The following is a 23,371-nucleotide window of genomic DNA, read 5'->3' as shown; positions in this document are numbered from 1 at the left end:
TCTCTTTGGGGTTCCTCTCTTGCAGCAGCCGGTGGCAAGTTCACCATAAAGCATGATCTTAGAGAGGCGGTGGTCCTTCATCCTTGAGATGTGCCCTGCCCAATGCAGTCGTGTTCTCAGAAACATGGCCTCAATACTTGTGATTGCTGCTTGTTCTATAACAGATGTATTGGTCACATAATCTGACCAGCGGATGTTTATGACTGTATGGAGACAGCATTGATGGAAGCATTCTAAGAGTCACAGGTGGTGACGGTAGAACCCACGATTCGGATCCATATAAAAGAGTAGACAGCACAATGGCTTTGTAAACACTGATCTTGGTACTTTTCTTCAAGTGTTATTTTGTCAAACTCTTTTGTGGAGTTTTCGAAAAGCACTATATGCCTTTGCTAACCTGTTGTCTATCTCTCCGTCAATCTTACCATCCGGAGATGAGGCTACCTAGGTAATTAAAAATACTACTACTGTAAAAATGGTGGGGGAAAAAACCTGACAAGACTAAAAGAGAGACTCAAGAAAGGGATGAAGGAAGAAGCAGCATGAAATTGACACATATGCTTCAAAACATACAAAAGATCTGATGGACAACAAACTATTTTTGCAGTTTTATATTCAAGTCAGATGAAATTACTGAAGTCTCACCAAGTCAGTGAGCACTACATGCTTATTTCCTTTTAAGTGCTTTGCCAATCCCAGTAGTAAATTTTAAGCATTATGTTTTGCTGTTTTGTGACATAGGGACTTAAAGCTGGCAATTTTCCTTAAATGTTTGTACTGGTTTAGGAATGGTACTCCCCAATTTAGTTCTCCCACCGAGATTCGCCAAAACACACTGCCACTCGCTTGCTGCCTCTCCCCTTCTTCCACCCCCACAGGTGGCCGGAGAGGAAATTGGAGGCACTAAAGGCAAAGATCACAGGTTGAGATAAGAACAATTTACTGGAAACAGCAATGAGATAAGAAAACCAATAGTAAGAGCAACAATATTAACAACAAAAGTGTACGAAAGAGAGAAATTCACATGCAAAAATGCTCACTGAGCCCTACCAGACAAAACCGCAGACGGCACCACCCCACCCTGACCACTTCATCCGCCATGCTTGCTCGACCAGAAGGAACCCTGTGGCAAGGAATTATGGGAGTTGTAGTTTTCCGGGTTCTCACGCATGCTCAATCAGTACTTGATTGTCATTGGTTGGAAGATCATGTGATGTTTAAGCGCTGTATTTAAACCTAAGTGTTTTGTAAAAAATCTTAATTCTGCTCTGGCACTCGTTCGTGTCTGAGTGGGGATCGTGCCTTATACAACATCCCAAATGGCCGTCCGTTAAACAGGGACTTCAGCAGTTACCGGGAACTAGGAACAGCAAGCTCTGGGGAATCTGTCCAGAGGTGTCCATATCGCCAAAATCAAAAGGAAGAAAAGGAAGAATTTAGCGTGCTGGGTTACCTCTGCAAAAAAGGGACACAAAGGAAGAAAAAAGGACGAAAGTAGAGGTAACCAAAACATTGTGGCGATATGGGAGGGTGGCTAACCCGTCAGGAGGCAATTTTCTTCAGAAATTAAACAAACAGCTGAAGCTATCACTCGATTTTTACAAGAACAGAACAGAAACATAGAAGAAAGTAAATTATGTGACTTATTTATTGGATTTCTTTGCATGAACCTGCATTACCTCTAACTGGACCTTATCAAATATCATCTTGGAGAAAATAGGGAACAAACTCATTGAAAAAGCCAGTGAAGGAAAAACGGACGCTCTCAAAAATCTAGCTACATGGAAGGACATTACGATAGCTTTAAATGTGCACTACAAAAGGCAAATGTACCCGGGAAAATAGACTCTTCCCCCCCTCACTCCTTTCCCCTCACCCCCCCTTCAACCCCAGCCCCCTACCGACCGCGTGGCGTGAAAACAATGGCGTGGGGGGGGATGCACGTTGGCGGGGGGGATGGGGGGGGGGGGAGCCCTTGGGGGGGACAGTGCAGCGGCAGCGTGTGGTATAGAAAGGCATGGTGCTGGGTTTGCGACACAGCCATATGCTGCGTTCGCCACCCCCCACCATGCCTGCAGCCGAGGGTTTTCTGCCGCGGCAAGCCCAGCCGCGGTGGCGGCGGGGCTGCTGCCGGCCGGAGCTGCCACGGAGCCGTGCGCTGAGTGGCGCGGGGGTGCCGGGGGGCTTCGGCGGCTGTGCAGCCAGCCGTGCCGATGTTTGCCGGGACCGCGCCTCTCCGACCGACCGGTTTGCGGCGGAGCTGCTGGCGGCCGCGCCCCACCCCCTGGGCTTGGGGGGTGGCGGCGCGGGCTCAGCGACGGGAATTTTGGCCGGGCGTGCCGTCCGGGTGACAGCATGGCCAGCGGGCGGTTTCGTTGTGGAGCCGCCCGGCCGTGCTGTCTGCCCTTGGAGCTGCGGCAGCGCAAGCTGCTGGCTTTGCAGGGACCGACCGCCGTGCTCCATGCGCCAGCACTTCCAACCCCGCGGCAGCGGCGGCGTTTGCGGCGGCGCCGGGACGGCCTGGAGCCAGGGCGGTAGCGGCATGGGGAGCTGCCAGCTTCATGCTGGCAGCCGTGGCTGCGGTCGCCATCATGCAGCTTACGGCGGCGCACCCCGCACTGAGCGCCGGCCCAAGCGAAGCGGTGGCGGGGTCGCTCGCAGGTGGTCCCGGACCGAGCGGCGTGGCGGCGGCTGAGCCGCGGCAGAGCGGAGCGCTGGCGGAGGTACAGACCGCTAGCGCCGGCACTGTGGGGGCTGTAGCCGGGGGCAACCGGCAAACTGCTATTGCGGGGGTCAAGAAGATCTACTAGCTCCCTTTGGCTATGCAGTGGCCATAAGACCACCGCGGAGCGAGTGCGGGGATGCAGCTGGGCGGGCGAGGGCCGGGGCTAGGGCACCAGCAGCAGCGGGGCTGCAACGGGGGGGCAACGGACGGTCTGCTGTTGCGGGGGTCGGGAGGTCCACTAACTCCCTTTGGCTGCGCAGCGGCCTTGAGACCGCTGCAGAACAACCACGCAGCAACATGGACACAGCCATCTTACTCCTGCCGTGAAGCGGAAGTGAAAGTGCCTCTTCCGTCACCACCAGTTCAACCAACACGCAACAAATGCACAACCGTTAAAGCACCACCGTGGCACTCCTACCAAGAAACCAACCCACAGCCCTCGCCAGCCTCAGAACTTCTACGCCGAAGACGGCCTGATGGAAGAGGAAGAAGAAATTGACGCCCTAGAAATCTTAGCTGAGCTGTGGCAAACTGAACTCAGCGAGACGAGAGAACCAGAAAAAAGACAAGAAGTTTTGGATCCTGCAGAAGAGGAAGAACAGCAAACATGGCAACAGCTACTACTTCAGCTTGAAGAAGAGAATACAGCCTGGGAAAGCACACAGAACATATGCCTGCCCAAGCCAAGACCATTAGTGAAGTCAAAGCTACCGATGTTAAAATGGACAATATATGTATTGGCTACATTACTAATGATAGCAGCTGTTGGCTTTATGTGAGAATTTCAGCTGGAACAACACAGTCCACCTACTGACACGACCAACAATCTAAAGGTAACATTGCAAACACAGCAGACATACAACTATCAGCTACCATATTTAACTTTCTAAGTCACAAAAGGACAACTTTACTAATTGACAGATTCTGCTATTATAAAAGGTTCTTTTGTGTTACGGAGGAAGAATAGTAATACTAGGAGGGGCCCCAAATCGAGTATTTTTCTCACTATTTTAAAATGCTGTTAGACATATGCCATACACAACATGGAAAGCCAAACCTAAACAAGTAGCAAAGAAACAACCAGTTACAATTTTAACTGCAGAAACACATAACCCTTTAACACAGTCACTGCAAGAGCCTTGATAAAGCAAAACAAACAAATCCCTCATACAACACAAACCCAAAGACACCCCACAAGGCTACAACATACAGCAATACACACCTCCAAATCCATTCAAAACACAAACATGCATAAATTGGCCAATACCCAAATTAAACAATTAGAATGGGAGGCAAAGACAGGATTATCAACATTTTTAACAGCAGAACAGATGTAACCTCACAATGGCCCTTAAAAAACACCCAAACCTATTTAACAAGCTTTCTTAAACTAGCATTCCCAAAGCAAAACAGAGACATTATAACCAGCAATAACCCAGACATTAACTCTGTTTCCATTGGACCCACTGAACTCACTCATTCTGTAGAACAGAGACTGCCTCAGTCAAAGAGGAAGTCGATTAACAGCGGATTTTTCCCAAAGGCAACTTTATTGCAGCTAAACCTACAATTGACCCAAGAAACAAATAACCCTAAATCCGTGATACAGTGACCTTACCTTAAAACAGAGGTAATGCATTTACATACACTACTAAAAAAAACCATATAACACGACCTCGCTATGTACAAAAACCCTTTCACTAATCTATCAATCTCTCAAACCTAGAGAAAGATGGATTTTCATACTTTTTGCCCCATCTCAGAGTTAGAAGAGAATGAAGTTTTTGAAACTGAGATTTTACAAATTTTTAGTTAAAGAAAAGCGTAAAAAACACTTTTTACATTATTGCCTTTGCGAAAAAAAATAATGTGTTGCCCCTCAAACATAATAACAATGGTTTACTGCTTAACAACTGGGTGGAATTAGATTTTGTCATTTTCTACCACTATTCCTGTTCCTATAAAAACTTTTCTACTAACTCTTTAGCTAATATGGGAAAAAGAAAGCAAAACATAGCGAACTAAAACTTTATTAACTGTTCACTCATAACTGCATTTTACATTTTCAAGAAGATATAAATTTTTGTAACATTTGTAGGGTTTTTTTGTTTTCAAATCAGTTTTCTTAAAAGTACTGTAAATTCTTAACAATAGAAATAAAGGGTAGAAATAGTTTAAAAACATTTACACATGAAATAAAATTTAACATCTCACCATTTTAAAGCCCAATATATTCATTAATTCGATTTTTTAAATATAAAACTGACTGATCAAAACCTTTATTAGGTTTAGCAGTTTCATATTCTTCTAGCCATGCTCAAGAATGCAAGATAAACCTTTATCAGTCAGCAAACAAAATTGCTGCACATATTATAAAAACTGGAGCTATAAAGCAGTTTACTAGGGAGCTAAATTTGAATTAAATTTTACCCACAGATTGTTTCAGCATAGATTGCATGCTAATTACCAATCAATTGCTGGACTCAAGATAAAGAAAAGGATTTGAAACCTTCTGTTTCATGGAATAAAAAGAGAGAAAAATTCTCCTTGTTGCCTAAAAGCTTTTGCTATTGTCTTTCACTATGTAAATTGGTGTCATTTTAACCAAAACATTTATCTCCACACAAAACCAAAACACTACAGCTTTAAAAATTTTTCCCTATTTTTTCATTAATTTCCCAATAGCTTTTTTGAATTATAAAAAAAGTTTATTAGAAGTTATTAAATTCTCAAATACATCCACATACATGCAATTATCATAACAGTGTTATTCAAAATAAGTATAGAATCTTAAACATCCCCATATTTGTTGCATTTCAAACATTCTCAAAACATTTTGCTATCACAGAACAACATACATAATGTCATCAAGAGTGCAAAATAGCTGCTTGTAAATCACAACTACCTGAGAGACTGAATTAAACCTGGTTACAGGTGCTCTAACTGATATTAAGAAATGGGGACTGTAAACGTTCCAGAAAAAATTTAACAGGACCAACAATGGAATCTCCAATACAAAGAAAACTACACAATGAAAAATCATCTTTAAAGCCTTCAGCCAAAAGCAAAAGACACCATAACATAGAGTGACTCACCGCTATTGCTTCAAAAACTACAGATTCACCTGATCCTCACATCTATTCCTGCCCACTTTTCATCTGAAATGGACTGAACTGTTATTAACGTTTGCCAAGATTGTTTTTAAAGGTAAAGAATGACTACAAAAAATAAGTAAATGGGACACTAAGACCATCTACATCTGGACAGACAAAAGAAGACAATGGAACAATAAGGTACAAATGTGGACCGGGACTCTATATAAGTTTTACAACTTACTCATATACGTAAGACATTTAAATTGTTTTGTAATTAACCTATGAATGTTATAATTGATTCATACTATGCTATAGAGTTACTTTCACATCTCGAAGCCTCCTTCCTTTGAGATTTCACTAACCCTCATTTACCTAGAAAAATACACACCACATAATTCCTTGTTAATCACACAAAATCTAACTCTTACATAAGACACATCCACCACACACATTCCATATAAAATAATACAACAACACACAAAAAAAAATGTTTCAAAGGCAAAAAAGAAGGGAGTCAGTATATAACCCCCAGGAACACTTATAGAAAACATCACATGTTCTAAATTTCTTAAACTGTGATGATACAAACCATAGCAGATATGAATACCAACATAAAACTCAAATACTTTCATCTTCCAAAGCACCAGTTATGATTAAAAATCTAGTATCTAGGCAATAATCAGGACCAGTAGATCTCATAACTTGAGGGAGGATATATGCCTGTGTATCCAAGGGTACCAAATTACAATGGATCCCTTCTAAATGTGTCAGGCCCTCCCCCACAACAGAAACAATCACCAGAAAAAATGAGTGAAGAAATTGGATTTGAAGAAACATAATCAACAGTAGCAAAAGGAACACACCACACATTGAGAAACGTGCTATAAAACACAAAAATGGGGGGGAAAGAGATATGGGTCTGGTCCCTATATGTGTAAATTACATTAACACTTCTTCAAAACAGGAACAATCACAAAGAAGCAATAAATGATACAACAAACCAAAAAAACCCAAACAGTAACCAATACAAAACCAAAACTCCATGATTCAAACCCAATAAAGGGTTTAAGAATGCATGTGTGAGGAGAGAATGAATGGTGGCCATCAGATATGAATGAGAAAGCTGAGTGGAGATATGTATGTGTGTGAACGCAAATACACTTTATGGCAAGACATCTTAAACACTCATTCAACAACACTACTTCAACCAACACTACTTCAAACACAACATCTACAACCCAACACATTTCCCTTTCAAATAAAGGTGCCTTTACCCAATCACACAAAATCACCCTCAGATAAAAGGTTCTACACATCTACAAACCCTGGGTAATTAAGGTTGCTTGAATATTGCACGAACCAATAAAGTTGTAAACAGTTCAATAAAGGCCTTGTGACGACAGGCCCTGGTTTTTATAAACAGTTAAGATAAAATTGGTTACATTAAGAATGTTTAAAAAATGTATTGTTTTATAACTTGTTAATTATTTAGAGAAGGGGGAGATGTGGCAAGGAATTATGAGAGTTGTAATTTCCCGGGTTCTCACGCATGCTCAATCAGTACTTGATTGTCATTGGTTGGAAGATCATGTGATGTTTAAGCGCTGTATTTAAACCTAAGTGTTTTGTAATAAACCTTAATTCTGCTCTGGCACTCGTTCGAGTGGGGTTTGCCTTATACAACACTTCAAATCCTTTCTCTGAAGCGAGTCCCTTCCCCCATCCCCAGCAATGAGGTGAAGTGGTGAGCCTCAGGGTCCTGGTCAAAGCCCCTCCTGGCTACTGCAAAAATCAACCCTGTACTGGCCGGAACCAGGACAGTGTTTTCCCTAAACATGGGGATTGTATTTTTTAAACAATGCTTCTTTGGTTTCTGCTAATTGCTTTTCCTGGACTTACATATGTAAAGAAACTCTACTTGCAATCGTATAAAGACTCATATATAGTGTTTCATAATTCTAGTGTTTTATTACTTGTTCTAAAACAATTTTTGCAGAACACCACAAAATAAACTCTTATCTATTATAATTAAAATCTACAAAATCTGAAATAAATCGTGTTGTTAAATGGTTACATATGTTGAGCTTTAAAAATAACCAATCAACTAGTACATTTCCCTTTTGGAAGAAAATGCTTGAAAATTTTGTTTCTATAGCTCATTAATGAGCTGTACTATTTTAATACTACTCAAAAGATCTACTATGGTGATGATTTCATTAGAACTAGGTCAAAACTAAGGTTTTCAGCACAATTTGATCTGAAGTAGCATCAGATGCTTATTTCCTACTTTGGAGACTTACTAATTTTTACTATTTTTATCGTATTCCTAAGGCAAACATTAAAATATATGTATGTATTTCAATTTTGAAATCAGTATTATATCTATCATGGAATCAAAGTTAGGACATACAAATATAACAAATTCAAAGTATAAGAAAAGCTCTCTTTCACCTTATGTTTGCTGTTCATTTCAAAATTAAAACAATCAGAAAGTATAGTCAGCCTAATTTGTCTCTAAAAGTTCTTTTGCTACTTATGTACCCTAAAAATTATCACTTATATTATATCACTTATATCGTGGTCAGCAGGGGGCGCTGTTGGGCTCCGGCAGTCACCACGCGGGGAGAGTGGTCCGGAGGGAGCGGTCCCGGCCCGCGGGAGAAGCCGAGAAGGAAATGGGGGATCCTTCCCTCAGTGGGGAGAAAGGGAAGGAAGGCAGTCCACTCCTTCCCTCAGTGGGGAGAAAGGGAAGGAAGGCAGTCCACTCCCACGGGACTCACTGCTATCCCAGGTGATGGCGTCTCAAAACTCCTCCCTTCTCTCCCGCGGGCAACGCAATTCTCCGATGAAACACAGCAGATCCGGGGAGCGGGACAGCCAGGCAAGTCGGAGCCAGCAGTCTGAGCTGACCAGGATGAGAAGCCAAGAAACCAGACCCCCCAGTCCCTCTTCCCAAAATGCCTGCACGGAGCCCCCGATTCCCTCCGAGAAGCCAACAACGCAGTCTGCTCAGTTCCCCATCTGGGCGGCCAGCTCCCCCCAGCCTCTGAATGATCCATTAGCGAGGAATGCAGGCTAGCGAGCTACATCCTTTGTAAAGCTAATGACCTCCCTTCCCCCCATTCACTCAGTTTTTTCTTACAGGGAAGCAGGGAAAGAGAAAATTCTGCTCTCAGATTATAACCTATAACAGCGGGATAGACGACTGTTTCGGGAGGAAAACACCTTTCGTGGGGAAGTAGACTTTATTGTTAGTTTTACTATATGTATAGTGCTTAGTTCTCTTTTTCTTCTCTGTGTAAATATAAACCACCTTTCTCAGCAGCCTCGGTTTTGCAAAGTTGTTTTTTTTCCTATCCCCTCTTCCCTCCTCCTTCTCCCTCTGGGGGAGGTTGGGCGGAGTCTCGGTGGACACCGGGCGTTCAGCCAAAGTAAACGATAACAACTGGGAAGGTAACCAGCTCTATGGGACAGCATATTGCATAGAACAATAGGAACCCTGTATGTGAGGCTGATAAAGCAGAAGCAGAATGTGGTGGTAATAACAGAGTATTGGAGCAAATCTGAGCAGACCTAATTCATGCACTAGTAGCTCTTTAGCTGCCTGAACTGTCCATTAAGATATTAAGTTTGTCTTGATTCAATTATGTATAAAGGATTGTGCAAGATAAGGACCCTCAGACTCATCATCATCATCATGGCTAGACTTCGCGAACGAATCTGAGAAGGCACTATCCACATTTGCTACAGGCACGCTGGTGGCTTATGAGGCCAATACGTGACAGACATATCCGATTGCAAAAGGCACAGCAGAAAGACTCAGATGGTGTAATCTGCAAGACACGGTTCTTTCTGCGTTGCCTTTTTTCCTCGAGAGTGATCCTGCGTGTGTTCTCAAAGGAGACAGCTGCGTTATAGATGGCGTGTCTCCAGGCCTCCCGATTTGAGGCCAGAGTAGACCAGTTATGGTGATCAATATGGCCAAGGCTGAGATGTTGTTTCAGGGAGTCCTTGTATCTTTTCTTCGGGGCTCCTCTCATGCGGCAGCCAGTGGCAAGTTCACCATAGAGCAGGATCTTAGGGAGGCGGTGGTCCTTCATCCTTGAGACGTGCCCTGCCCATCGCAGCTGCGTTCTCAGTAACATGTCCTCAATACTTGTGACAGCTGCTTGCTCTAGTACAGATGTATTGGTCACATAATCTGACCAGCGGATGTTAAGGATTGTACGGAGGCAGCGTTGATGGAAGCGTTCTAGGAGACCCAGGTGGTGGCGGTAGATGACCCATGATTCGGAACCATATAAGAGAGTAGACAACACTGTGGCTTTGTAAACACTGATCTGGTGCTTTTCTTCAAGTGTTTATTATGCCATACTCTTGTGGAGTTTTCCAAAAGCACTATATGCCTTAGCTAACCTGTTGTCTATCTCTCCGTCGATCTTACCATCTGAGGAGATGAGGCTACCAAGGTAATTAAACTGTTGGACTGATTTGAGCTCTGATTGGCCAATGGTGATGTGGGATGATGGGGGACTTCCTGAGGTGCAGGTTGATGGAGGACCTCTGTCTTCTTTAAGCTGACTTCCAGCCCAAAGAGCTCAGCAGCATCTGCAAAGCAGGATGTTAAACGCTGCAGGGCTGCTTCTGTGTGGGCAACAAGGGCGTCATCAGCATAAAGCAGCTCCTGGACAAGGTAGTTTAAGGTCTTGGTGTGGGCCTTCAGTCGCCTTAGATTGAATAGACTTCCATCAGTACGGTATCGAATGTAGATACCGTCCTGATCATCGAGGTCTGCTGTGGCCCTTTGGAGCATCATGCTAAAGAAGACGGTGAATAGGGTAGGCGAGAACGCAGCCTTGTTTCACACCATTCTTAATTAAAAAGGGCTCAGAAAGTGCGTTGCCATATCTGACTTGGCCGTGCTGATCCTCATGGAGTGAGATGATCATTTTAAGGAACTTGGGGGGACAACCTAAACGTTCCAAAGTCTGCCACAGACCTTTTCTGCTCACAGTATCAAAAGCCTTGGTGAGGTCGACAAAGGTTACATAGAGACCTTTGTTCTGTTCCCTACACTTCTCTTGCAGTTGACTGAGGACAAATACGTCTGTGGTGCTCCTGTTGGCTCTGAAACCACACTGACTTTCAGGTAGAATTCCTTCTGCTATAGTGGGTATTAGTCTGTTCAAGACTACTGTGCAGATAAATCTCACTCCAGACTTCTGTTATGTGTATGGCCACGTTCCATTGACTTTAATGGGACCTTCATGATGCCTTTCAGTTTCTTATGTATATAAGATTGATTTTCATAGCTAATCTAAAAGTTCCAGTGGAGACCATGGAAGTTTTTGCCACAACTTTAATAACCAAGTACGCTAACTCTTTTTCTAGTGGGCAATACCAAAAGATCATCCTACTCTACCATAATCCTTTTTTTTTTTAGCAGATGAAAAATTTTATCAGAGCTATATAACTCAGAGCAACTGAATTTCTTGAAGACGACATTTAGACAATGCTCAGGGTACAATGGTAAATTCCATTGCTATTTTATCAGAATCCTGCCACAAGAGAGTACAAGCTTAGTCACATATGCATTTTCATTGTTATTGATCTATAACAAATAGGATTTAACTTAAAATGCTTTGCTTTCCACCCTTTACAAATTGAAGTCTCTTTTCAGTTATGTGTTTGCCTTCTTGGCAGTCATATTCTTTCAAGATTAGGTCTTGTTCGTACAAGGGAAAGGCAGTTGAACAAAACACAAGAGCACTTGCTTGATACTATTTACCTCATCATCAGGATCACAAAAGAGAAAGGGAAAAAGTAAAAAAAAAAGGGGGAAAGGGAAAGACAAGGGAAAAGGAAAAAACTAGGAAAACATGTTCAAGGGCATTGCAATTTTTATGAACTGCATAGAGGTCTACCCTTGATTGCAGTTCCCTAGTATAAACTTAATGTAAGATTTCAAATTATCATAGGCTTATGTTTTGGGAAACAAACACTACCTTCCTTAGAGTAACCTTTGCATTCACGTTATTAAGTGCATGTTTGTGCTGAATATGTATGCACACACAGATACTTGTACACACACACACAAAAAGCTGTACATGTATGTACACAAAATAGAGTATACAAAGATAAAAAGTAAGAATTAATTTGTTAGAAAGAACAGAAAATAAGATACAGTTGTTTGTAACCACTATATACTTACTATTTTGTTGAATCTGATAACTGATATTCTCGTCGTCTGTCATAACATTCCTGGATTCCAGGGTCATTCCATAAACTTCTCAGTGCATCTACATAAGGGTTCTCAAAAGTTGACACCTTCTCTACATCGACTTCTCGAACTAACTGTGCACGAGCCTAATTTAAAACAAAGAAAACAATTAAATTTACTTCATTTTCTATGTTTACAAATAGTTCATATATTGTGAATGTGATTACCAGGAATAATTTTCCAGACTGGCCATCTCACCAATGTGAGGTTATGAATGAATGATGTTAAGGTGTGTTCAGACTAAGAAAATAGTAATAGGATGATATGAGAGAAAGTGAATTAATAAATGAGTATACGGGCCCTTATTTCAGAATAAGCTTATCCTAATCCAGTATTATTTAGCTGAAATTGATAAAATGTTCACATGAAAATTTATATTTAATTAAGCTAATTTTAAAGAAAACTTTCATTTTTCAGGTACAATTTTAGGGCATATACTTGCTTTTAAATAAATGATAACCACTTAAACACCTTGGCAGAGTAAGACTGATGGGACCAAAAAGAATGGAAAGGAGTGAGAAAATTTGTCTTTTAAAGAGATTCATTTATATACATACATTAAGAGAGAAAAAGAACAGATGAAAGCAGTCAGAAAAAAGAACAAGGGATTCTATTCTCCAAACTAGTCTACATTTCAGACTAGACACATATCAGCAAGGACACAAACCCCTTTGCATTTTAAATCAGGTAAGTGCATACAAAAAGGACTGGTTTTGTTATTTTAAAGTAATTTATCCTGTTTACACACATACAACCTGTCACCCCTCTTTTTAGACAGTCCAGGAGAATGCTACTACTCATTATTGAACAAAATTTTATACCTGCAACTATTGTCTATCCGTGTGGACATCAAGAACCTTAAGTTCAACATGAAAAATGTTTGTCTTCAAGATATGGAGAACATATGCCTCTATTATAAGAACCCAAGTCTCTTAGTTCTAACAAAGTATATTTTTTCTGTAACATCATGTTCACCCATCCCAAAACTGGACAGATCATGAAGGGTCTGTACTCATTATCATCATGGCTAGGCTTCGCGAATGAAGATTTGAGAAGGATTCTATCCACGCTTGATACAAGCGGGCTGATAGCTAAAAGGCCAATGCAAGATAGACAAGTCCAGTTGCAAAAGGCACAGCAGAAAGTCTCCTTAGGCGGTATTGGCAAGACACGATTCTTTCTACATTGTCTTTTCTCCTCAAGAATGATTCTACATGTGTTCTCAAAGAAGCAGCAGCATTATAGATAGTGTGTCTCCATGTCTCCCGACTGGAGGCCAGAGTAAACCAATGATGATGATCAATATGGCCAAAGCTGAGATATTGTTTCAGGGAGTCCTTATATCTCCTCTTCTGGGCTCCTCTCTTGTGGCAGCCAGTGGCAAGTTCACCATAGAGCACAATCTTAGGGAGGCGTGTGGTAGTTTGGTCTAGGCCTTCCTTGGTGACCAGTTTGTAGCCAAGGAAGTGCCCAGATTTACCCAGTATTCCCTATGATTTTTACGTAAACCAGGGTATAAGAAGAAAGGAGGAGAGGCCTTCGCTCTCTCTTTCCTTCCGGCAGCTTTGGAGGTGCAGGTTTCCCTGCTGTTGAGTCTGTCGGGTTGGAGAGTGAGGCCTGGTAAGGCTTGCCGACCTTGGGAGGCAGAGTTTGCCGGCAGTTGCTCCAACGTGACTCTCTGTTGTCCCAAGGAGAGTAGTAATATATTCTTTACTAATTCTTTTAGTTGCTAGATCTTGGGCTATTGTTCAGGATATATATTTTATTTTGGTTTTGTTCCTTTTTTTTCCCTTCCCCCTTCCCTTTCCCCTTTCTTTGAGAAATTGTATATATATTTCAATTGTATATAACTGTAATGTAAGTGTAAATATATTTATATATATTGTTTTAGCTCTCTCTCTCTCATTTTGGTTTTTCTTTGTTGTTTTTTTTCCTCCTTCTCCCTGAGGTTTGGGGGCGGGGAAGGGAACTTCTTGTGGTAAGATTTCGAGACTTGCAGGGAGCCAGCTTCAAACTATATCAGGTGGGAGTCCTCCATCCTGGAGACGTACCCCACCCAACGCAGCTCTGTTCTCAGCAACATGGCCTCAATACTTGTGACTGCTACTTGTTCTAGAACAGACGTATTGGTCACATAATCTGACCAGTGGATGTTTAGGACTGTACGGAGACAGCGTTGATGGAAGCGTTCTAAGAGTCGCAGGTGGTGGCGGTAAATGACCCATGCTTCAGACCCATATAAAAGACTAGACAGTACAATGGCTCTGTAAACACGGATCTTTGCACTTTTCTTCAGGTGTTTATTTCACCAAACTCTTTTATGGAGTTTTCGAAAAACTCTATACGCCTTTGCTAACCTGTTGTCTATCTCTCCGTCAATCTTACCGTCTGAGGAGATGATGCTTCCCAGATAATTAAACTGCTGGACTGACCTGAGCTCTGATTTGCCAATGATGATGTGGGGATGATGGAAGACTTCCTGAGGTGCAGGTTGGTAGAAAACTTCTGTCTTTTTTAAGCTGACTTCCAGCCCAAAAAGCTCAGCAGCGTCTGCAAAGCAGGATGTTAAACGCTGCAGAGCTGCTTCTGTGTGGGCGACAAGGGCAGCGTCATCAGGTCTTAGTATGGGTCTTCAGTTGCCTTAGGTTGAATAGGCTTCCAGCAGTACGATACCGAAAGTAGATACCATCCTGATCATCAAAGTCTGCCGTGGCCCTTTGGAGCATCATGCTGAAAAAGACTGTGAATAGGGTTGGCACAAGAACACAGCCTTGTTTCACACCATTAGTTATCAGAAAGGGCTCAGAAAGTGCATCACCGTATCTGACTTGGCCGTGCTGATCCTCATGGAGTGAGATGATCATTTTAAGGAACTTGGGGGACATCCTAAATGTTCCAAAATCTGCCATAGACCTTTTCTGCTCACAGTATCAAAAGCCTTGGTGAGGTCGACAAAGGTTACATAGAGACCTTTGTTCTGTTCCCTACGCTTCTCTTACAGTTGTCTGAGAACAAACACCATGTCTGTGGTACTCCTGTTGGCTCTGAAACCACACTGGCTTTTGGGTAGAATTCCTTCTGCTATAGTGGGTATTAGTCTGTTCAAAAGTATTCTTGCCAGGATTTTGCCAACAATGGAGAGCAGAGTAATACCACGGTAATTTGAACAGTCTGATTTATCTCCTTTCTTCTTATACAAAGTGATGATGACTGCGTCACGTAGGTCTGATGGTAGTTCGCCTAGTTCCCAACAAAGCACCACGAACTCGTGAAATTTATCATGGACTGCAAGGCCCCCATGTTTCCAGACTTCAGGTAGAATTCCATCAACCCCAGCTCTTTGCCCGTTTTCATCTGCTGTATGGCTTTAAGAGTTTCTCCCAAAGTGGGGGCAATATCCAATTCATTCTTCACCGGTTTTGTGTGATGGACCAAATTGCTGAGTCTTGGACTACACAGGTAGTACTGAAAAGAGTCTGAAAGTGTTCAGACCATTGATTCAGAATGGAGGTTTTATCTGTCAGAAGCGTTTGACCATATGCGCTGAGTAGAGGGCTTTGGACCTGGTATGTAGGCCAGTTTGCTGTTTTCAAGGCCTCATAGAATCCTCTGTGATCTCCTGTATCTGCGCATAATTGAGTTTTTCCTGCTAGATTGATCCACCACTTGTTCTGGATGTCACGGAGTTTCTGTTGGAGTTTGCTGCATGCAAGACAAAAGGCTGTTTTTCTGATGTGACAGGAAGGCAGTGCAAGGTGTGCTTGGTGAGCAGATCTCTTCTTCCTTAACAATTCCTGGATCTCTTGATTGTTTTCATCAAACCAGTCCTTGTTCTTCTTGAAGGAGAACCCCAAGGATTCTTCAGAGGATTGCAGGATGTTGTTTTTAATATGGTGCCATAGTGTTTCAGGATAGGTATCTGTTGAATCTGAGGAATGGTTATCAAGCCTAGTTTGAAGATTAGCCTGGAATTTGTGTCTCACTGTGGCTGATTGGAGATTGTTAACTTGGAGTGTCCTCCTTGGGATACTGCCCCTTTTAGGTTTGAACTTAAGATTGAAGTTTACAGCGCACAAATCGATGGTCTGTTTGGCATTCTGCACTAGGCATCACGCGGGTATGATGGACATCGCGAACATCTGTCTGTCGCACCAGGACATAATCGATGAGGTGCCAATGCTTAGATCTAGGATGATGCTTAGATCTAGGATGGTTTCCCTGAACAGCAATTAAATAATCAGCACTCCACTGGTGGGACAACATTATATAGTGATGTAACTATACAAAGTTTCATTATTGTATAATATAAGCCCCCAAACTCCTGTGAGACTTCTAATTATATCCTTCACCCTCTTCTCCCTCTTTTTTTTAGTTTGCACTAAAAAAATCCCCAAAAAACCCTAAGCAAACAAAGAAACAAAAAAAACATAAACAAAACCAAAAGCAAAAACCAACCAACTCACTACACTTACTTTCATTAGGTTCAGTACAGGAGAAGCAAAAAGCCATTTTTGCAGGACTACTGAACTGCATAAAAATAAATTAAAAAATTGTCCTGATTATTTATACCATAATTTATAATTAACTAATTATTTTTCCTTCTCATTCCTAGAACATTTTTTAACTCCTTAAGCACTTCAAATTATGCATAATATCTGATGATATTGATATGTAATGTCATATAACTTAATGTAGATTTTTTTTTAAAAAATGAACCAGAATTAGGTCCTAAGTTTATTTCTATTCTGTTTTTCTCAGAATGCACAGAGAGAGCTGAAGGCATGCGTTCTCTATGCTTTTAACTGATATCATCTGACACCAAATTTTTTTTATTACAATAGTGAAACACAACCAACTTAAAATTATTTTAACACAGATAATTTAGGATTGTCATCATTTTATCCAGTTTGTTCCAAAATTTCTTTAACCACATCTTCATAAGTTCTTATGTGAATAATCTGGTATTAGTTTGAGCAAGTGCTTGTCAACTTGATTAGGATGACAACCACTGAACTCATAATCAGCATTGAATCATGCATGCCCTTAGGGTAGAAAAAAATATATGGGCCAAATCTAGTTCAATTTGTACTAAAAGTTTAAAGATTTCTTCAAATATTCGTTCAAATTACTTTAACAGAAAGGTTTTTACCTGAGGCTTCCACTAGAAACATGCTTGAAGGGACATATTTCAAGAGGGACTCTGCAGAGTGAATACATGGCAAGAGCACTCACATTTTTAGTTACAATTGTGATTCTGTGATTCAATTACATATTTCATCTTTATTGCTTTGAGGTTAATAGTAGGAAAGCATTTAACCATTCTTTCTCTTCTAATCTGAAATGCAGGTACTGGGGGTCCAGGATGAGTACTTCTTAACTGCAAAGAATAACTCACAACAGCTAATCTTCATAAAAATCAAAGGGTTCCTATGTGAGAAAGAGCTCTGGGGTAAACTATCCCTTCCTGTTAACTGCATGCAATTCACACAGATCAATCACAGACATCTGGTCTGGGGTGGTAGTGGGATGTTGATTTAAAAAAACTAACCAACCAAGTAACTGCAAATTAAATATGTAGAAATTGGGTGATTGAACTGAGTGTTTTTCCTAGCAAGAATCAGCTTATTGTGCTTGCCCTGTAGACCCTACTCTGTCAGTACATCCAACTGGACTGACCTACCTATGTACTAAAGATTACATTTGTGTGATTGTACTATCTGTATGGAAGTCACATGCACTATCAATACATATTGCGCATAAACACTGAAAACACAAATGGGGTAGAGGAAAATACTGGTGAGCTGAGTCAGTCTCTTTCTACCTGTGTTAGGCAGATGGTACAATTAAAAAGAGGAATCTCCTCAGTATGTTCATTGTACTCCCATTGCCCATCTATCAGGCAAAAATCTATTTCTGGCTAACACCTTTCAATTAAAAGAGCTGGAAGATGATGAAAAGGAGTTTTTTATTCCTAACAGTTACATCTGATTTCTATTCAGTTGCAAAAACTATCCTATTTTTTTCATATAATTGAAAATGTGATAGTGGAAAGTTAAAAGGAAGTGCATTAAATAGAGGAGAAAGGTAAGATGGGGAAAAAAGGAGGATGATAAGGGAAAGCATTAACATTTATTTATTACAAATTGACTATGCGCATTCCTGCAATTTCCAAAATTAGGACTCGTTTACAAGAGCTGAACCGTCTCCTATATATACAGAGCATGTATTTCTGTATTCCTGCATAGTGGCACAAGGCACTGAGCCACAAATACATGATTCCAGCATTCACTTCTACATTCATACAGGTTTTGCAGCAACCCCAAACTAGTACAATGAACACTTCAGTACAATAAAGTTATAAAGGGAGGAAACAACTTTGTTTTACACAGAGGTGAAAAGAGGGGGATAAAAGAGACAATTATATTCCAATTTATTTGTTAAAAGTTTTATAGCTTTAAAGTAAAAACATTAATGTGAATTTAAATACTATAGGATCTAATCCAAGATCTATATTTAGGTTCTCAGCTGTCAATAAGTACATCAATTTCAATAGCTAGCATATGCTGCACTAAATATGTAAAGCAAGTAAAATAATTAAGGCATTATTACAGGATATTTAGATTGAATTACCCAAATTTAACAAGTATATTCAACATTTATGGCAAAATTTACTTTCTTATGGTCACATGAGTTGTTGACAGAGACGGATTGAAGATGGAAGGATCCCTACAGCCCCCTATGCATTATTTACACAAAGAAGACATAGTTCCAAAGAGATTTTTTACCTCATGGTAATCCAAGGCAGCATGTGCTGGGCATGCTACTGCTGCTTTCCATTCATGACTCTGCATGGTAAATCAAATGTTAGGTTATTCTGGGACTGCTCCTTATGAGTATGAAAATAGGACAAGGGATGCAGAGGCTGAGGCAGTGGATAGTGCCATAGTTCAACATTCAGTGGGAGGGGAAGAAGAGGTCTACATTAAAATCAATGGAAGCCAGTTGATGTTACTGGATTTCAGCAAAGCTTTTGATACCATCTGTCATGGTATCTTTCTGGACAAAATGTCCAGCACACAGCTAGATAAACACATCATGCGGTGGGTGAGCAACTGGCTGACGGGTCAGGCACAGAGGGTAATAGTGAATGTGGTAACATCAGACTGGTGACCTGTCACTAGTGGGGTTCTGCAGGGCTCCATCTTAGGCCCTGTTCTCTTCATAAATGACTCGGACGCAGGACTGAAAGGGATGGTAAGCAAGTTTGCAGACGATACAAAATTGGGAGGAGCTGTTAACTCCCTCAGGGACAGAGAGGCCCTGCAGAGAGACCTCGACAAATTAGAGGACTGGGCAATCACCAATCATATGAAGTTTAATGAAGACAAGTGCCGGATTTTGCACCTGGGATGGGGTGACCCTGGATGTATGGACAGACTGGGGAATGAGACACTGGAAAGCAGTGCTGTGGAAAGGGACCTAGGGGTCCTGGTCTATGGCAAGTTGAATATGAGTCAGCAGTGTGCCCTGGCAACCAGAAGGGCCAACCATGTCCTGGGGGGCATCAGGCACAGCATCACCAGCCAGTTGAGGGAGGGGATTGTCCCGCTCTGCTCTGCACTGGTGCGGCCTCACCTTGAACATTGTGTGCAGTTTTGGTCACCGCAATATAAGAAAGACATTAAGCTATTAGAGAGTGTCCAAAGGAGGGCAAGGAAGATGGTGAAGGGTCTTGAGGGGAAGCCGTATGAGGAGCGACTGAGGTCACTTGGTCTGTTCAGCCTGGAGAAGAGGTGACTGAGGGGAGACCTCATTGCGGTCTACAGCTTCCTCACAAAGGGAAGCGGAAGGGCAAGCACCGATCTCTTCTCTCTGGTGACCAGTGATAGAACCCAAGGGAACGGCCTAAAGTTGTGTCAGAGGAAGTTTAGGTTGGATATTAGAAAAAAGTTCTTCACCCAGAGGGTGGTTGGGTGCTGGAACAGGCTCCCCAGGGAAGTGGGCACAGAACCAAGCCTGATAGAGTTCAAGAAGTGTTTGGACAATACTCTCGGGCACATGGTATGACTTGGGGATGGTCCTGTGCAGGGCTAAGGATTGGACTTGATGATCCTTGTGGGTTCCTTCCAACTCAGCATATTCTGTGATTCTGTGAAATAATCTTTGGATAAAGCTTTAAACACTTTTCCAGCACTCTTCTTCTTTTTAAAGTCTATTATATTAATATTTCAGTCCTACCCATTGGCCTCTAACAGCATTGGGCTGCTGAATAGCAAGATGTTGTAAAAGCATGAAATATAGCACAGACTAACACTCAAAATAGCAATACTCCAACAAAACAGAAAAAACATTTTTAAGTGTACAAGCCTTTTCATTATTCTCTAATTGGTTATGCTGAAGAAAAAATTCTAAACAGTGCAGAAAAAATACTTTCCTCAGTTACTGATTTATTTATGAACTATAACAGTGCTGGCACCAGTACATATAACAGACTTATTCTTGTGATATGGTTTGAAGCTGGCTCCCTGCCAAGTCTCCAAACCTCACCACAAGAAGTCGTGTCCATCCCCCCCCCCAAACCTCAGGGAGAAGAGGGAGAAAAAAACAACGAAGAAAACCCGAAACGAGAGAGAGCTAAAGCAATATATAAAAATATATTTACACTTATGTTACAATTGAAATATACAATTTCACAAGGGAAAGGGAAGGGGGAAGGGAAAAAGGAACAAAACCAAAATAATATATATATATCTCCCTATTAGTAGCCTGAGATCTAGTAACTAAAGAGTTAGCAAAGAAATATCCCACCACTCTCCTTGGGACAACCGAGAGTTGCTCCGGAACGATCGCCGGTAAACTGCCTCCCAAGGTCGACAAGGCCTTACCAGGCCTTGCTCCCCAACACGGCAGACTCAACAGCAGGGAACCTGAACCTCCAAACCGCCGGAAGGAAAGAGAGCGAAGGCCTCTCCTCCTTTCTTCTTATAGTCTGGCTTACGTAAAAATCGTAGGGAATACTGGGTAAATCTGGACCCTTCCTTGGTTACAGACTGGTCACCAAGGAAGGCCCAGACCAAACTACCACATCTTGTTACTCATTACATTCATCTGCTGATGCACTGAGACATAATTAGGAGATGGTGATAAATATAGATGTCTGAATTTTGGGTGTGATATAGTTCTGGTTAAGCACATTTTATTCAGCATATCAAATATCTAGAAACTCCATTTTCTGAGACAAAATTAATTAATGGTAAGAGTATGCATTACATTTTTACTCTTCATAGGGAAAAGGTACTGTTTCTTCTTTACACATACCTTATAAAAGGAATGTTTTGTATTTTGTACAATATCATCAACTCTAAAGCCTAAAATTATGACACTGTTTTCTGTTTGGTTCCACAGTCACTTAGCATACTTATTTTAATAAACATCGTATTACAATTCTCTAAAACTCTGAAGCTGATATAACCCCAAATCACCACCAACACACACACAACCCTACCATGATAAGAGATCTAATCGCCAAATCCAGAATAGGCAAAACAGGTTATCATGGCTAAACTCCAGCCAGCAACTAAGCACCACACAGCCCCCTGGTGCAATGGGGGAGAGAATTGGAAAAGTGAGAAAACTCATGGGCTGAGGTAAAGACAATTTAATAGGGAAAGCAAAAGCTGTGCACGTCATCTGGAAGGCAGGTGTTTAACCATCTCTAGGATGTAACAGTTACTTTGGGAGACAAAATGCCATAACTCTGAGCATCCCCCTCTTCCTTCTTTCCCCAGCTTTACATACTGAGCATGACACTATATGGTACAGAATATTCCCCTTTGGTCAGTTTTCCCAGCTGTGTCCCCTCCCAGATTATTGTGCATCCCCCAGCCTACTCATTGGTGGGTGGGGTGAGAAGCAAAGAAGGCCTTGACACTGTGCAAGCTCTGCTCAGCAGTAACAAACACTTCTCTGTATTCTCTGTATTATCAACACTTTTTTTCTGCACAAATCCAAAACACAGCCCTATACTCGCTACTGTGAAGAAAATGAACTCTATCTCAGCCAAAACCAGCACAGGTGTTTAGTGAAAAAAATTAATTTGATATCCTTCTGAGAGATAACTGTCATGCTTAAGGAATAATAACTTAATGAGATCATTTGAACACTGGAGAAACATTACAGAATACACTTATTCAGGCATTAACCCTGACCTTAAAAGTAGGTTGGACAATTCAACTTGCATCTCAACTATATCACTACTTTTATACTGTCAAATCCCCTCCAAAGTATATTTATGTATATTTCCTCTCATTGGGATAGCTTCAGATGAACAATCTAATTTTCATTCCTTTCCCAAGGTGAAAGAAATCATACAATTCAATTCTTATGTAGTTCAATCCAGCAATGCAGGACACGAAGAAACTTACATTATAACATGGAACAGCCATGATTTGATTTTATGTAGAAAAGGCTTCTGTATATGGCATCTGTTTCAGTACACCCAGACGGTTGTACCATCTGCTTGGGATGCATTCATAAAAGGCTGTTTTCTACTGCCTGTCCTAACTAGTAAATGACAGAAATTAAAAAAAGACCTACTGGGTCACATAAATTAACTCCAGTGCAACTTAAGAAAGCAGTTCTCTTAATAGACCCAATCTCAATGAAGAATATTAAAAATATTGTTGCTGCAGCTTTATTTGTCAGATGGATAAACACCACACACACTGATGATTCATATGGTATCCAAGAACAGCACACAGAAAACTCTGCAGAAAGACCACAAAAGATGATGAGCATCCAAAAACAGACAGATAGGGTTCTTAGAAACTTCCTGAACGTAGTTTAGAAACTACCCGAATGCTTTGTTCTCCCTCGCAGACATCCCATGGTGCAAGAGACTCCTTTGCAACTCCTGAAAAGATCTGTCCATTCACGTATTCCTTAATTTCTTCATGCATATCCTTAAACACCTTTCCCCATGAGAAAATTTGAAACAGAGAAGTAACTCCAATTTTCTTTTAGAAAAATCCATTTTATAGTCTGCCACAGTACAAACATGTACTAGTCAAATGGTCTCCATATCTTTTAGTGATATCTCAGTCCGATACTGTTGGCACCTGCATTACCACAGAACCAGTTAACTTTTTCGCTACAGAAAAGGGTTTAAAAACACATGCTAGTTATAAAATAGCAAGTAGCTGAAAAAACTTTTTAAAAAGAAAATAAATGTTGAAATGATTTTCTTCCCCAAATTTTTACTGTAGATCTAAA

The 23,371-nt window shown here is 41.3% G+C and overlaps 1 protein-coding gene across 1 annotated transcript in view; it reads right to left on the bottom strand.

The window, feature by feature from the left end:
* LOC116780039 (guanine nucleotide-binding protein G(q) subunit alpha) overlaps positions 1–23,371 on the bottom strand; it is a 207,879-nt gene that overhangs the window by 85,822 nt on the left and 98,686 nt on the right. The window contains exon 3 of the mRNA XM_032674548.1: positions 12,032–12,186. Coding sequence (XP_032530439.1) covers positions 12,032–12,186 — 155 coding nt within the window. The remainder of the gene's footprint in view (positions 1–12,031; positions 12,187–23,371) is intronic.

Source organism: Chiroxiphia lanceolata, chromosome W (assembly GCF_009829145.1).
Source record: "Chiroxiphia lanceolata isolate bChiLan1 chromosome W, bChiLan1.pri, whole genome shotgun sequence".
NCBI classification, from domain to species: Eukaryota; Metazoa; Chordata; class Aves; order Passeriformes; family Pipridae; genus Chiroxiphia; species Chiroxiphia lanceolata.
The sequence above is the reverse complement of the archived record's forward strand: the minus strand, read 5'-3'. Positions and strand labels throughout refer to the sequence as shown.